At 32.7% G+C, this 17,840-nt stretch overlaps 1 protein-coding gene across 1 annotated transcript in view; it reads right to left on the bottom strand.

Annotated features, from left to right (window-relative positions):
• The window catches only part of LOC108754171 (myosin-I heavy chain), a 40,499-nt gene extending 23,418 nt beyond the window's left edge, over nucleotides 1–17,081 (bottom strand). Inside the window, exons 1-3 of the mRNA XM_018496291.1 lie at nucleotides 16,492–17,081; nucleotides 6,939–7,045; nucleotides 189–251 (exon numbers count right to left, since the gene is read on the bottom strand). Of these exons, the coding sequence (XP_018351793.1) occupies nucleotides 189–251; nucleotides 6,939–7,045; nucleotides 16,492–16,519 (198 nt within the window). The 5' untranslated portion in view covers nucleotides 16,520–17,081. The remainder of the gene's footprint in view (nucleotides 1–188; nucleotides 252–6,938; nucleotides 7,046–16,491) is intronic.
• Nucleotides 17,082–17,840: the final 759 nt, after the last annotated feature.

Below are 17,840 nucleotides of genomic sequence, written 5' to 3'. Positions count from 1 at the left end.
GTTTTTTTTTCAACATCTCTAGTTACCGAATAGTTGTTTAACTTAAATGTTAAAACTTTTACTTAAAAATTACAATTTCAATTAAAAATGGAATAAGATTTGTAAGTAAAATTTCGCTTCTGCCAAAAACGATCCAGATTACAAATGGAGAGTTAACATGATTTCGCTATAATTAAATAATTACTCACATTCGTGTAGAAGTCCACCTCTTTGTAAGGATTCACAGCCACCAGTATGGATCCCGTGTATGTCTGTATAATATTCGTGTTAAGGAATGTGCAGCATGAATAGCACTCAATAAACATAAATATTCAATGTTAGATAATAACATTGTTATCACTGTTAACGTAAAAAGTTCTGACATTTCTCTGCCGCTGACATTTTTTCGCGTTCATAGTCATGATATCCCTTGAAATATCTATAAGTGCAATACAAGTATATTATAAGTGGGCGATAAATGGAGAGACAGAGGCACGAATCGGTCTAAAAACGTGTGACCTTTTTAACGTTCCCTCGTGTCGCTATCACACTCGCGTTCCGAGAAAAACTCTATTTTATGAAGCGCGAACGGAAAGTTGCGCCAATCCGTTTTTATTGCTCATTCTATAAAAGAGAAAATTCTCGAAGGCGAATGAAGCGTTTAACGCCGTGTCTATATACAGAATTATCTAGACATGCATACACTATTTCTTTCTCTCTTTAATATCCCATGGATAATTTCGAAATAATTTTCTTTTATCGATATTTCATCGCTAATCTTAAAAAAAGTTTGAAATCAGCAGTTTGAAATTTTATTGCAAATTTGCTGGAAATTCGATTTAATCCAATTTTAGTAAATTAAAATAAAAATAAAATTCGGTTTTACTTTTACTTTTGATCTCTTATTTGTTAATTATTAATTCAAGTAGCATTGATGTCTCATTAAAGAGACGTGAAGTTTAAGTTGATTAAAAATACAAATTTGAAATTCAACGATTTGCCTTAGAGTCACTCTGACATATAAAATTGCGATAAAATGTTAATCAGAAAAACAATACGGGCTGTATGTATAAGACGGGCTTGGAAATGCATCGCGCAATTTTAGACTCGCGAGAATATCGTCAAAGAAATCTCTAGAGACAGAGAAAGATAGAGCGCACAATTCTGCCGTAAGCCCTATCCCTTGCATAATAACCCGAGGATGACATGCCTTCGCCGAGGGAGGGAGTTCGGTAATGACGTCACTCGGGGGCGATCTATAGGGTACGGTATGACTCATGGCTGGAACTACACCGTTAGCGAAAAGGGGGGTATACCTTCATATAACTGTGCTACCCTTCGGCAACATTTGAGACGAGTTAGGGTGCTGATCTATGCCCAAAAGTTCGAAACTCATTTTAACCGATGGTAGGGTGAATCCCCTGTCCTGCTGATTAACATTTTAAAAATGTCCAATATTTAGGAGTATAAATCAAACTAATAATAATTCATATTTCCGAAAATATCTGAAGAATATTTTGTTCATATTATTTTTCATATTATACTTTATGTTAACTTTAAAAAAACAATAAAGAAATAAAGACATACTGACTGCATGACTTATTTTAGCCTGACATCACGTTGGTGTTCTTTCATTCGTAGGTTGACCATTCTCCTGGTTTCTCCAATGTATATTTACCCGCAGGAACAAAGTATTTTGTATACTCCTGCGGAGCTGAGTGGAGGTCTTTGATCTTTAGGATTTCTTAAGATTTGTCCTATCTTTTTGAGTGGTGTAAAGATAGTTCGGATATTGTATTTGTTTAATATCCTGCCAATCCGATCTGTTGTTCTTTTGACATATGGGAGAATAAATGTCTTAAGATGCTAATACGGCTCTTTGATTGGTTCATGACATCTTAAGACTATACTTAAGTCGGTCTTAAATATAAGATCCGACCGATAAGATTCCTATGAATACCGACCATAGAAACGCCATAGAAATTAGTTATAAATAAATTGAATTTAATATGCTATTTGAAAAAGTTATACTGAATATTATAATAATTAAATATTATATATTATCACAGAGATCAGTTATCTGTGCAATTCCTCCTTTCCTTCCTTTTCTCTTTTTATACATCAATCTTTCTTATATATATTATAAAGACAGTTCACTTACTACTTTTATACTTTGTGTTTATACTTTATTTATGGCGCTTTATTACTTTATTTATACTTGTATCTTATTCTTTGTTTTCGGAACAAGCCTGAACGCGTTGGCGAATAGAAGCTGTCAACCCTTGTGGTGATTACAGTTCCCAGTTAGAACCTTTGGTCCAAACTCTATCGAAACCCCATTATTACTGAAAAGGATCTAACAATTTAATTAATCCCTTGGGTAACCACGTCTCGCGTCGCCTATCGATAATTTCTTGATTTATACGTTCTCGATATATAATAATAAAATCAAGTTTAATTACAAATAACATCCAAGTATTGAAAAGTTTATCCATATAGGTATAGTAGACGAAGAACGGAAGGTAGCTCTATTTATTCGCAACAATTTCTAAGATAAAACGGGTAATTTGGATAGAATAACTGAAATTTTCAAATTGCATAAAAGATTGAGGTCGCATAACAATATATAATTCAATCCTCGAATTCAATCAGTTCACAAAACATACACTATTAGTGCAATAGCATACGTTTTGTTTAATTGAATATACTATATGATCTCAACTTTTATACAATTTGAAAATTTCTATTAATTTATCCAAATTATCCCGCTTTACTTTATAGAGAGTTTCAATCGATTTAAAAGTATTCAATTTTTTCTTGCAAAATAATATTATTGCTGTCGCATTCCGAAGCATAGAATTGTTATAATTAATCTATAATATCATACTTTAATTCATTATCTGCGAATCACGAAATTAATTTTCCGAAGTATTTCGTATTCTCAGAACTCCGGTTATTAATATACCGACACATGCAAATAATTATCAAAATGAAGAACCTGGAATATTCCGTAAACTACGAATAAAAGTTCAGAATATTCTGTGGTCTATAAATAACGTGTTTCTAACGAGATCTGTAAACTGATATATCGCTGAACACATAGAAAGGGAGAAACCGAAATAATACTCTGTATATCAAAGAAAATCAATTTTTTATTTCCGATTTCTTCGACTTTTCGTGTACAAAAATATATATAGTATAAATATATATCGAAAATACTATAAATTAAAAATAAATTAATTTTCTTTATTTCATAGAACGTTATTTCAAATCCTTTCTTTCTCTTTGGCGATATTTGTCAGCTTGTAGATCTCATTAAAAACACGTTATTTATACGAAATATTTCGGTTATATTATTAAATAAATACACCGAAAAAATACTAAACTTTAATAAATATTTGTTTGAATAGCTCTAAGTAAATATTTACTAAATATATAAATATATATTCATTTAATACAAAAACCATTAATTTAATTTAACTATAATTTTTTTAGTAAAGATTTATTTACTTTAAATAAATGTTTACTTAGTACTATTTAAAAAAATATGTATTAAGATTTAGTAAACTTTTTTCGGTATGTAAATATGTATAACATATTTGTTATTTGAACTCTAAATAAAATCATATTAAAGTGAAATCGTTGCGAATAATTTCAATATCTCTTTTTTTTTTTCACGAAAAAAATAATTTTTTAATACCTATCTTAAAAAATTTCAGATCTTTTATTTAAATTAACACAATTATTAATTATAGAAAAATAACAAACTTTTCGTTGTTTGAACAACTTCAAAGATTAAGATATACCTAAATAATTCTTTTCATATCTAAACTTATATTATTTTTACGAAAATATTTGATTAAATATAAAACAAAAAAGAGGCTAATATAATAAACTTGTATAACAAATTCCTTCAATCAAATCATTCGAAATAAAAAAACGTACTCGTCGGTTTCTCTCTTCTTTCTGAATGGTTCTTTCAATTTAAGGGCAAAACGAACGATTAAGCGATTTAAGCCAATAATAGCAGCGCAGCGGTATGACGTCTGGCTAGAGGATGAGGTGTCGGTTACATTTTAATTTAGCCAAGCGTGCAAGATCAGAGAGTGCAGCTTCGTCGATGAACCGAATGTTATCCGTTCCTTTGCGCGTGTTTTTCCACGTGCACTCGATGCGCGCGCGTTCACGCAAACACAGATACCTGCATGTATGAACGGGGTAGTTTCCTCTCATTAACTTCTCTCACCAGCGGAACGCCCTTAGCCGACTTGAATTGCACTCGTCGCGGGGGTAGAAACGGGACGACTCGTGTACCTCTATTACTGGGAGTACAGGAGAGAGTGAAGAAAAAAAGGAAAAAACAAGAGACACACGGCGATGAGAACAGGAGGGTGAATGTCTGGGAGGGTCGCAAGAGGGTTCACCGATGCGAAAAAATTAGGCCACTCGCTCTGGAAAGGGTTAAGCTGCCTGGAAGCTGAGCGGTAAGAAAAGCGTTTAATTATCACGCACGATGGATGACTGGGTGATTTCGGTCGTCGGTTTCTTAACCCGTATTATTTATCCGATCGACCTACTTTTGTAACAAGAAAGCGGAGTCTGCCGCTGCTGTTATGACATTTTAAAATATGATAGACTTAATTGCTCTCCCTGTAAAAGTTTAATTAACATTACTTCCACAACAGTGAACAATGCTGGATTATACGTACCCTGTTTACCCGAATAAAGATTAATCTTTTCACGAGTCAATTTTCTTATAGAAATTCGGTCTAAGCGCGATTTATATGTATTTGTGTTTTTATTAACTTAGTAATATTTGTCTTCGTAAAATGTCTAAATTATCAGCACTTTTATTAGATCTGTAAAATTTGTTAAAAGTATAATAATTTTTTAATAATATTTAATACTTTTTTACATGGATTTGATTTGCATTTGAGCGATAAACACGCAAGATTGTTATATCGTAATACAATTTTTATTCCCCTCTCACGTAATTTTGATATTTAACGTACTCGAGAAACGTGCTTTGATGCTTACAGCAAAAGTTGCCTTTACCAGCTGCGAATCTCGTTTGCGCCCACGACGGTGATAAGAAATGCTCAGTGACGGAGATTCGAAAAGATCGAGGAACCCAAACGACCGCTTTTTAAGCCGTTTAATTTTTCGATTACATCAGACAACAAAAAGTGAGCATCGACATGTGTATGTATGTACATACATGATGAGACAGAGCTTAGCTCTTCTGAGAAATAAGTTCAGTTTCTTATGTAGCCCCTTCGATGGATGAGATACTTTCTAATTAAGAATTTCATAAAGATTGCACGAAGTTAAAAATTACTTCATATGTTTTGATGATTTAATTATTAAATAGGAACGATTATATTCGCGAAATTCACTAAACTAATAATTCCAATTAATTAAAAAAAATTTTTTAGAGTGCTTCTACACAAAATAATTGAATAATTAATAAAAGAATATGTTATTTGGTTAAAAATTATGTATTACGCTGAGCGTCACAGAAAATTATGTACAGTTATCATCATCTTCATCCGGTCTTGTATCGTTTCCATCTAAATGCAACGGAAGATTAGTTTAAGTACATCGTCGCACGCGCTCTTGACGTACGAGGAAATGTTCACTAACGAGCGGATTGCCGACGACCTAAATCGCGTATTTAAATTCCGGTAGCTAATTGGTCAATTAGAGCGAATATTTGTATATTTTGGATTATAATATTATACATCGAGTGTCGTGAGATTTTGCAATTATCGCGACTATAATAATCTCATTCATTATTACTAAATGCAACGTCTTTAAATATGCGTCTCATTCAATCAATTAAATCAAATAATCCAACAGATTGAATGAGATAATTCTAACTCTCAATAATTATATGTATTTATTATTACATTAGACGTACAAAGCACAAAACGTAATATCCGATATTAATAATTCTGTATGATAATATCACGCTTCATGTTAATTCCACTAAACAATACCTACGTTTTTACTTCAGAATTAATTCGGACATTGGTTCTTGAATATAATATTGCTATGATTAGAATTACATGATGTCATCCTGACATTCCGATATTAGACGATCAGACGATCTCTATTTGAAATATTAGTCACTGATCATTTCATCGAGCTAAACGTGCCTTGAATTATTGGTGATCCACAGATTTTTTCGTATCGTTATTCATAATCGATAAAGGAGGAAGGAAAGGATTGTCAGTGGGTCGCTGCGACATTGTTAGGTCATTGGCAAACCCAAACTGATGAGAGATGAATGGGTCTGACCCTGGGGTGATTCGCCAGCTGACTGAGATCGTCATAGCAACGCGACAACCTAGGACTCTGCCCACCCTTGTGATGTGAATATGAACGCGTCCCTCTCGTGCCACCTCCCTCGGCAAAATTTAATTTTTTTCTCCCTCTACCCTGCGCCGATCTCTTTCTCGGATAAAATCGGTTAATCTCTTGTCGCCGCCTACCTATTTCTCCATTCATTTGCCTAATTTGAATGAAGCCACAAGTAAACGAAATTATACATAAAATAAATAATAAATATAAATCGAGTGTATACACTCGAAGAATAAAAATAATTTTTCAATTTTAACTGTAATAATATTGAGATAAACAAAACCGTTATATTTTTCCAATTGTATTTTATCAACTGTTTTTAAATATTTTTGTTTATATATTATACTGTATGAGTTATTATTCTCAAATTTTTAGATTATCAAATTTGTCAAAGATAATTATATCATAATTATTACAAGACTAATTTTACTTGTCTAATATAATCATTTAGAAAGATCTATTTCAGAAATCAATTTATACTTCGAGTTGTAACTTTGATATTTCAAGCAAGAGACATAACAATAATTTTGCACCGAATAACATGTTGCGAATGTGAATATACGTAGTATAGCTATATCGTAAGAAATAAAGGATACGTATATCTGATCCCTACTGTACCGAACTTGAAGATTCCGATTGATACCGATCTCGTCGATATTGCTGATGACTGTCATGTCCGGCACGCCGCACTCAGGGCTTGAGCCTGAAAAGTAAAAAGAAAAAGACACTGTAAAAAATAATTGTAAGAGAAAATGTAGGATTTGAATATTTGAAATAAGATTTAAAATCATTCTCATTTAAAACCCTTATCTAATTCTCCTGAGTTGACATCAGACTCTGTAACACAGTTACTGGCGCTGTCTGTAAGATCCATTTAATTATGTTAATTAAAAGGCACTAATTAATTTCAAGATGATATAACTCGTATAAAAAAGAATGAATGCTAAGTGTAGCTTAAGAATCCGCAGATGTAGCATAAAGAAAATTGAATTGTTTGACATTTTTGACAAAGAGATTTATAACTGAATGTATTCAATAGTTTCATTGTCAGCTCCAGAAGGAGCAGTGATTAATCATATTCGCGTATTATACTTTTCAAAGTTTTTCCAGATAAACATTCAGAGATTCTTTAACATTAATTATGAATGAACTTTAAACAGTTAATTAAACATTTAAATTTGATAATAAGCAGAAAGTTTAAAAAAGTAATGAAATTAAAACTATTAGTATTAATTATTCAAAGATATCTTTGTTAATTGCTCGTCACTTCTGGCTAATATCAAATTTCAACTCGATTACATTCCTGGAGTGAATTCACACATCAAAGGGAATCATGCTTGACCACCTGTTGTCCAACAAGTGAAAATTATGCTATTTCGAAGGTAAACAACTTTTTATTAATTCTTTAACGTCATGAAAGTCTGATGTCATGGTGTTATTTATTAAAATATTCTCTACAATTTTCTTACTATTTTTATATCAAGATTATCGACAGAGAGACCGACTTTAAGACACAAAAGCGATTTAAATTCCTTTTAATTTTAAAATTATACTTTGAAAATTTAACTCTACGAGCAAATCTCATGCTGTTATTGAATATCCATGAAATTAAGTGTGAATTACAATGCCAATTTGTGGCAACGATTTGACACAGTTGATCGTTATCCTGTCAGATTTTGCTGTTTCGTGTTCCGAAATCAATTTGCGACTCAGTGCAACATGAAACACACACACACAACACACACAATCATTTGATCGCGCTTCGTCTCGACTGTAGTCTACGCGCCGACGGCAAAGAATCAAGTTTCGCGATTCGCAGGTGCAACCCGGTGCGTACATGCATCTGCAATTGTGCACCACTCAATCGCACCTGCGCTACCCAGCTGCCGCATCGTAATTTCAAGGTCGCGATTAACGGGAATTTGCACAAGGACTGATTGGCTAATTTTGCGATCGGCGACTCGGATCTAAAATGAAAATCAATTGTGCAGCTGCTTTCTTGAACTTTCCTCAAAGCTACGAATTAAGCTCATTTAGAAAAAGAAATTAATAATAAATTAATGATAAAAACGATAATATGAATTATGGCTAATTAATGTGGCATAGTTTGATAATAACGTCAAGCTAATCAGCGATAGCAGTGATTCAGAAATTTATTAGCGAGTTTACCGTATATCGTTTCAATAGTATATGTTAATTATTGATTTAATACGATTATAATGTATAATCGTATTAAATTTATAATGAAATGATATTAATTGTATAAAATAAAAGCTATTGGGTTGTCAGAAAAGTCAGACGTTATTTTTGTCACATTTTTAATTCAAATTTATATATATCATTATATTATATACATTCAATTATATACCATTCGATAGAGCAAAGTTTCAGCTTTAAGAATATGTTTTAATAAATATGTCATGATGTTTTTTAACGGGGTTATGAGCAATTAAAGTCAAAATACTTCTTTTATTTAATCGGCGATAACTCAGTAATAAAAAATCGTAGAAATATTTTTAAAAAACGATTTTGCAGGGAAAGCTTGCAGCTTTCCCTGCAAAATAGGTAGTTTGAAATTGTTCTCAAATTTTTTAAGCATGTTACAAACCTACAAAGTGAGAAGAAAATTTTTCATTTTTTTCAACTGATATAGTATCTTCTGTATATAAAAATTGCCAAATCCACATAAACTCAAAAAATATAGTAAACTTTAAAAGTAGAGACTTCAAACTTTGAAACGTTTTTTTAGATTTTAAATTTCATTCATGTTTAATGAAGATATATACAATTTTGAGCTGAAAAATGCGTCGTGACTTTTCGACAACCCAATATATTTCGATAGTTATGTATGTTACGTCAATAATATTCAGGTGACACCTCTTATTTAATAAAGATATTTTACCAAGTTTTCGAAAAAAGTTTATCCAAATTCGTGCGTTAATATTTCAATTTGCAAGAAATAAGTTTTTTATAAAGTATAACTTTGTCCATTCTCTTTTTACGTTCCTGTGTGCTTATTTTTATTCAGAGATAAACGACGCGTCACTTTTTTTACCCAACGGCGAATCTCCATCCGTTTCCTGAATATCATCGAAAGATGTGCGGTTAAAGATGCTTTTACATAAAAACCGTGCAATGTGTTCTATTTAATTTTAATTAAAATTCTATAATAATTTTAAATCAAATTATGATATTCTTCGCGGTCGTGCGAACAATTTTTTGAGGAATTATCAATAATTCTGGATATATAAAAATCTGATGTTGATTCTGGTGTTAAAATTAAAATATAAAACAAAAACTCGATACGTTCAAATTTTTTATCATTCAGAAACAGTGATAAAAATTCCATTAAAAATTATCTACAATATTTTAGATAACATCAAATATATGCATCTAAAATAAAATATGCACGAAAACATCGGATGGATTAAAAATCCAATCTGTTATATTATTCTCTATTACATATCCAAAAAAGCCACACAAATAATTTTCACGTCTATTTATTCACAACTATATATCCTATGTCATTAGATAACTATTCTTTCTATTGTAAGATATAAATCTTTCTGTCGTTGTCGTTCATTCCAATTTCGAAACTACCTCATGGAATCACACTCGATCAATTCCAGCGACATGAAGAAACATAAATCGCACGTTTGAGATTGGAGTAAGCCGAGGAAATGTTGTACAGAACAAAGAACAGTCACGAACGACTGCAATCGGGGGAAAGAATTAAAATGCACAACTGGCACGGGTGCCCACATGGCACAATGTAGTTATCATCGTGCACGCGCGTATTTGTGTTCATTGCGTGTATAGTAGTATTATACATATAATATTCTTTTTATATAGTATTATTATATTTGAAAGGAGCATTGAAAGAAAAGTATTTGGTACTTGTATCTAGAATTGGTAATAATTATTGTTGGGAATTTCATTTTTATAGTTATTATATAACTATAAAAATATTGCATTAATATATTAGTAATATGTTACAATATTAGTAATAATAATCATATATAGTCATATCAAATATAAAAAACTTTATTATAAATTATAATAATTTCAAATATTAATATATAGTAGAATATCAAGATATAAATGGTAAATAAAATAAACATTTTTGTTCAGTAAATACAATCGCAATTATAGTGAATGTATCTATTTTCTTAAACTCATTTACTGTTTATGTAGTAATAATTAAAAAATATGTTAAGGAAGAACTAAAAATTTTCAAACAATGTATATGACTATTATTAATAGTCACAATTGACTATATTTGCATATTGCATGATTAAAATAATTGTAAATATATTGTCCCAAAAAATGACTATAAATTATAATTAAATATTATGGTAATCGCAATAATTTTTTCCCATCGGTGTAATTCTTTCACACGGACACAGGGCCAAAGGACACGCGCCTTGGATCCGCATGACAGAAGGGAGGATATGCGTAAATTTCTACGTGCCGTTTGTCGTATCCCAGAAGCGATAAAACGTTCAGTTTACACAGGGTATATCAGATTTCACTCGGGCGTATCAGCTTCCTTTGTTAAGAATGTCTCGCTAAATCCGATATTGATATTTTCACAGCAGAAGTTCGGCATCACAAAGCCGCATTTAATTTTTTTGTATGTAAACGTTATCATGTGAATGTAATCAAATTAAGTAAATTACAGGCGATATTTAATTTGAAGTTGATCTTGCAGTAATCTTATATCTATGCTGTCAGCACGACTTAATTAAATTAATTAATCTAATTTTAGTTGAATCTCTTGATTATTAAACCTCAAATTAATATTTTACTACGACTAACTATAAGTCCTTTTAAAATTGAAGTAAGAAAAAAATCATTTTTTTAAAGCTTTTAATGTGCAAAATACATAAGAACATGAATTTGCTGCTTAATTTGAATAATTTCGCCATTAAGTCACCGTAATGTTCTTTAGGCTCCTGCCAGATTCCGGAAATTTCTCAGATAATTTATACTTGAGTGAAAGCGTATAACACACCTTGTGGAATCAATCCCAACCGACAATACTACTAGTTCCACGTAGCCGTTTTTATGATACATGAAACACGCGATGATTCATTTTGAATACATACCAGAATACCGGGGAAACCTGCTCTTTAAAAATGTCACACCGATGACTCATTGGTCCGGAGAACGAGATCTCCAACGATTACGCGGGTATATCTCATCGGGGAAAAGTTTCTCGCGTCGCCGCGATCGCATCGAATCCAATTTCCTGAAATTCTGACGCTGCGAGGGAACCATAAAAAATAACATCGACGAGCGCAATCAGTGAGATTTCCCGCGAATGTCTCACTGCCGTTCACGAAAAATAAATTGTATTCCATCACATAAATAAGATACGAATTAATAAAGATAAAATTTATCATTTATTTTATCAGTTAATAGTATATATCTATCACTTCTCTGTATATACACAGGTCTGTTCTTTTTAGCTGAACTTTCACTCCAAGTGGAAAGAAAAGGAGAAAGATAAACTGATGCAAAAATTCAGCCAAAAACAGGTCTCTTATGTCACAGTCAAAGTGTTAATTTTAATAAATGTATACACTTACTAATCAATGTATATATTTACATATAATAAATGTATACATTGACTACAGTAGACTATACAGTAAATATATACATTCAGTGAGTTAACACTTTGACTGTAATATAATATGTATATGTTTATATCAAACGAAATAATTTAACTGCTCTGTTCACATTTCCTTTCCAATTCTTTTATGAACGTATATACACGGTAAAAAACGAAAGATCAAAATGTTTGCTGAATACAGATCTAAAAATAATGTTATTGGGCCGTCAAGATAATTGTGTTGGAAACTAAAAAATAATGAGCAAAAAATTTTAATATTCTAACAATCAGTTTGAGTTTCGAATAAAATTATTTTTATAGTCCAATAAAATTATTTTCATATCTATATCCAGCAAAATTTTAGATCTTTTAACAAAATCCGAAGCAAAATCATTCTTTTCGTACAGTTAAAAAATAAAAATAAATCAAATCAAAACTGACAGAGAGAAACAAAACAAAGATATTATTTCCACGAAGCCTTTAATTCGCAAAAATAACGTAACTTGCCCATTCGTTAATAATATGTTTTATTAAAATGATATGATTAAACGAATTTGTTAGCCGTCGCGATTTGGAATTACAGTTATGTGTTTTATCGAATTTTTCCAATTTATTTTCAACAAAGAAAAACGGTTTTACTGAAATATCTAAAAAATTAAGGTAAATATAGATCTGAAAATAATTTTGTTAAACTATCAAAATAGTTATGTAATACACTCAAACTATAAAAATATCAATTTTTCGCAGCATTACTCTTATATAATAGTATAATGTTTAAGTTTCCAACAAGATTATTTTCAGACTTACATCTAGCTAAAGTTTCGAATATTTTAGCAAAATCATTTTCCCTATGATTAATCTACTCGAAAATATAATAATAATTAATATAATTTCTCGTATTACAAGACGATGTTGACAATAAAAGAGCGAAAATACAGCTCCATGACTTATGTTACGTCGCGCTGTCATATCGCACATTTCACATGCGGCGTCTTTTCGAAGTGACTGGCCGCTTTGTATTCGCGACGAAAGACCGTCAGTATATATGTATATCATAAAGTATATATTGTAAGCAACTTTATCAGCAGCAGTGATATCTTCGATTGGCGCGTTACGAATGCTAGTTGTGTGCATTCGAGTTAGCGCTCCGTCAAGGAACTTTTTCGTGATCTTGCGTCGCCTATCAATCGAGCCTCGCATAGATTCATGTTACGATATAAGAGTCGAGATAATTTTGTACATTTAATCTGATATAAATGTAAGTTTAAATACAGTTCTATCGCAATGATATCTTTCACGTCAATGATTAGAATTACACTGAGAGCAAAAATAGTTGCAATTATTATAATTTCACTATAATTTATAGTAATTTTCGTCAATTATATACTTTTTAAGAATAACAAAATTATACAATAATTATTACTAACATTGCAGCGGTGATAATTATAACAAATGTTCTTAATCAAAATTATTTTACTATACAATTATAATCAAATACACACACCTTTCTTTCAGTACAGTAATATTACACAAATAGAATATTTTGCTTGGGTTTCTAAAAATTCAGTTAGATACAGATCTAAAAATGATATTATTGGACTAAAATAATTATGTAGAGCGCTTAAACATTGATGACAATGCTGCAAAAAGTTTTAACGTTCAGCCACAAATTAAAGCGTCCTACATAATTATTTTAATAGTTCAAAAGTATTTTCAGATCTGTATATATATATATAAATATAAATATATATATATCTAGCTAAATTTTTAGATACTCTAGCGCAAAATCATTCTTTCTGTATAATATCGCTGTATTATACTAAAAGAAAACCGTATAGTATTCTTCTTTTTTTCGATATTTACGTTCTTTCCATATAATTAATTCGACGATCTCAGTCGATGTTTTAAAATGCAGCAATGCATCGACAGGACTCTAAATGTTTGTCAAACGTTAAATCATTAGCACGCGTTTTTTTCGTACCGAAAGTAAGTATCGGGGTAAACACTACCGTGACTCGGTGTGGAACACCACCACGCTGGTCGTTGCTCTCGTGAACCCGTGAACTACGGTGGGATTTTTTTCCCACCGTCGTGTTCCCTTGACTTCTTCGCTCGAGCGTGCACACGAGCGCGTATATACGTAGACCGCGAGGCATGCGAAGACGGAGAATTATGCGAGAGCGCGAATCGATTGAGCGTCGAATCGGCGAAAGTCGAATCGCGAACTTGACATCGCGCGGTCAGGTCTGCTGCTGCTCCGGATGAAGGTTCACATGTCGCCGCTGTCACACTGTCTGCGATGTCATTCATGAAACGTCCCTTAATCGCTTTACTCAGACATGCAGTAAAAAGGTGATTTAAATTTTTTAAGAGAAAAGACAACGCGTCAATTTAATCTCACAATCAGTTTAAACTCTGAATAAAAATGCACGTATAGGATGTTCCACGGTCTGTCACGCCTCGATGGTAACAATACTAATTCTCTCATGACCTTCGAATCAATGCTGTGTTCAATGCAGCTCAGTGAAAGTTGAGAGAAATGATTCTTGGCAGCAATTTTTCAATATCTATAACATCATTTATAAATATCTATTACGTTTTAAATCAAAATTTGACTACAGTTCATTTAAAATTAACTAATGCCTGTGTGTGTTTATATTAAGGTAGATTAACTTTAATCTCTTTTTCTCGGTTAAATTTATTTATCTTTTTCGAGTTCCAAGAATCAGAGAAGAAGATTAAGTGTAAATTAAGTCGAGGCTAAATCTACATTAGTAAAAATAGACTGCACAACAAATATAGTTCTGGAAATAATTCTTAAATTAATTGCAATTTTCCAATGTTTAATAATGTTATTTATAAATATAAAAAATATATCACGCTTTAAATCAAAATTTGATTACGGTTCATTAAAAATTGACTATATAACTTTTTCAAGTTTTAAGAATAAAGAATAAATTAAAATTGAGATTACAGTTAATCCACATTAATAAAAATGGACAAAGAATATAATTTTAAAAACGATTCTTAAATTCTTTGAAATGTCGTCTAGTAGTTATCATTCCAGTAGATAATATCATTTATAAATATATATCACGCTTTAAATCAAATTTTTACTACAGTTTACTCAAAACTAATTAAAGCTAATTTTTACCAAAATAGATTAAATTTAATCTCTAGTTTAATTTGTTTTTTATCTTCTTTTAAGAATTATAGAAAAGATAAAGAATAAACTAAAAACCGAGATTAAAGATCTACATTGGTAAAAAAAAGGACATATTATTCCGCTTTTTATTTGTCCTTCTGAAACTTCATTCGCGAAGACGCTTTTTCAATCGCTTAATACCTCCGGAACCATGGATTTCCTGAATTCAGTAGTAGGCAAAAACATCAGAAAAACATTCGTCGTAGCTCGCAACGAATGGCCACGATGAGAAACGCCCGCCTGTTCGATCAGTATGCCGAAAACGAACGAGAGGGAGGAGACGGAACTGTGAAGTGGTTGCTGTGAGTGTTCTCGTGGTCGACAGGCGAATCGAATCAACGTTGCATCGTTATTAGCTCCTTTAGTCCTTACGCTTTAATGCTTTACCATAATAGTATACAATATCTTTAGAATATACTATTTCCTATTACGCATTTGGAAAATTAATTATCGCATCGAGACAACTTACTGACTATATATAATTTTGTCAACCGACACATATTATAAAATATTATCAAATAGCAAGAAAATTAATGGATTATAAAAGCTAATTTTTAAAGTTAATTTTTCATTGCGCAGAAAGAGAAAGAATATTAATTATCACAGCGAGGATAATTTAATAATTGTAAATTATTACGGTAATTACAATTTTTATTTCTAATATTTCAAAGCCTTTGCAAAATATTTCCGAAAACGTTATTTCAGTAAGAAAAATGTTTATTAGAAGGAAATATTAATGACAATCTTTAACGTTAATATTCTCTCATTTTAATTATTATAAAAAAAAGAGACATTAATGACAATGTTTAGCGTTACAATTCTCTTATTTGAACGATAAAAAGAAACTTTTAACATGACAAGCTTAGCGTTAAAAAAGTTCCCTCGTACAAGTTATTTCGCGCTTCAAAGAGCGTATTATCGATGCGTTTGTTATCAAAAAAACAGCGTTATGTATTATTTTCAAAAGAGAGAAGGATGAAAGGATAAGGGAACAAGTAGGTATAGAAAGTACATGCAACGTTGCGGGGTATATTATGATCGAGCAGTGCACCACCCAGTAACCACCCATCCGTTCTGCAACCCACCCGTTCTGCAACCCACCCGCTCCCGGAGGTCGACGACGTGCGCCTACGGAGGAGGCGTCGCGACGGCGACGAGGAATTACGCGCGTTATCGCGTTCGTACCGGACACGTTCGGGGCGGGGGCGACAGACATGCACCGAGAACAAGTACGGGGGGGTTGCGGGGAGGGAAGGACAGAAGAGAAAGAAGCGGTGATCGGGGGAGGGGGCGGGAGGGGGTGTAGAGAAGGAAGAGAAGAGAAGCTCACCCTGTGATGCGAAGTGCTTCGTGATCATGATGATGCGCGCGTGGCTCTTCTCGCTGGTCCGAAATTCAGAACATCATATCCTCCTCCACGGCGCGCGGCGACGAACCCTCGACGCGCACGATTGAAGGGACAGGCAGACGGGGAGGGGGTCCAGCGGCGTATCCCGGCGGGCGATGCGAGTACGAGGTAATCACTGCGCTACCCCCGCGAGGCGGACGCGAACGGCACCGGAAAAAGGATATCGCGACGGGGGTTGTTTCGTTCTGTCAGAGAGAATCACATGTTTTCGGGTTTCGTTTAAGTTCACCGCGTCTCCTCGGGAGTCCTCGGATTCTCAGGTCTCGGACTCTCAGGTCTCTACAGGGAAAGGACGATGGGCGCGCGCGACAAACGACGAGGGTGGAGGAGAGAGAGTATCACCTTTCGCGCACCGCCACTGCCACCATCAAGACACAAGCATACCACTCGCGCACGCGTTTATATCGCACAACGAGCGACACACATGCCCGACAGTTGCTATCCAACTGACGCGGCCCGCGATTCTGCGAGCCCTCGATTCCCTCGCCGACCACGCACCCTTCCCCTCGCGCTTCCGCTCCAGGTCCTACGTCCTACTCCTGCGCGCCCCGCTCCGACTCGGAGGCTCCGGTTGGCGCTTCTCTAACAGTTCGCGGAGTCGGCGTTTTGGAGCGTTCAGCGTTCTCCGAATTGCAGGCACTGCGCGAGCGAATGCTACCATCAGCATCATCTGTGTGAATCGGAGCTCAACAGCTGACCAACTCAATCGGCAAGAAAGAAAATGACCTTGACAGCACAGAATGTTTATGGTAAATATTTATTATTTATTTTTTGAAATGTTATGTAAATATTTTATATATTTTTTATATAAAACTTTATTCAAAATATTATTTAAAAAATAGACTAAATATTTATTATAATATTTATGATAAATATACATAAATATTTCTGTTAAGTATTTTTTATTTAAAATATTTAATGTCTTATTAAGTATTTACATAGCATTTACAATAAATATTTTATAACTTATATTTCATAATTCATAATAAATGTTTATGATCTATGTAATCTAAACTTACAAAATATTTAAAATAAAAGCTTTATAAATATTGTGTGCTGTCTGATGGGTATAAATTAAAAATATGCCTCATATCATTTTTCACTTTTGATAAATTTTGAATATATATGTTTCAGATTAAAAATAAGAAACACACTCTTTAAATTCTTTGGAATAAAGTCTCTCTAAAAAACAAAAATTGAGTCAGTCCTGAAAAAAAGTGTGTGTTTTTAATTGTACATCGTGAATAATATTAAAAAATATTTTAATACAA

The sequence above is a fragment of the Trachymyrmex septentrionalis genome, unplaced genomic scaffold (genome assembly GCF_001594115.1).
Source record: "Trachymyrmex septentrionalis isolate Tsep2-gDNA-1 unplaced genomic scaffold, Tsep1.0 scaffold77, whole genome shotgun sequence".
In the NCBI taxonomy this organism is placed as follows: domain Eukaryota; kingdom Metazoa; phylum Arthropoda; class Insecta; order Hymenoptera; family Formicidae; genus Trachymyrmex; species Trachymyrmex septentrionalis.
This window is presented reverse-complemented; position numbering and strand designations above follow the sequence as displayed.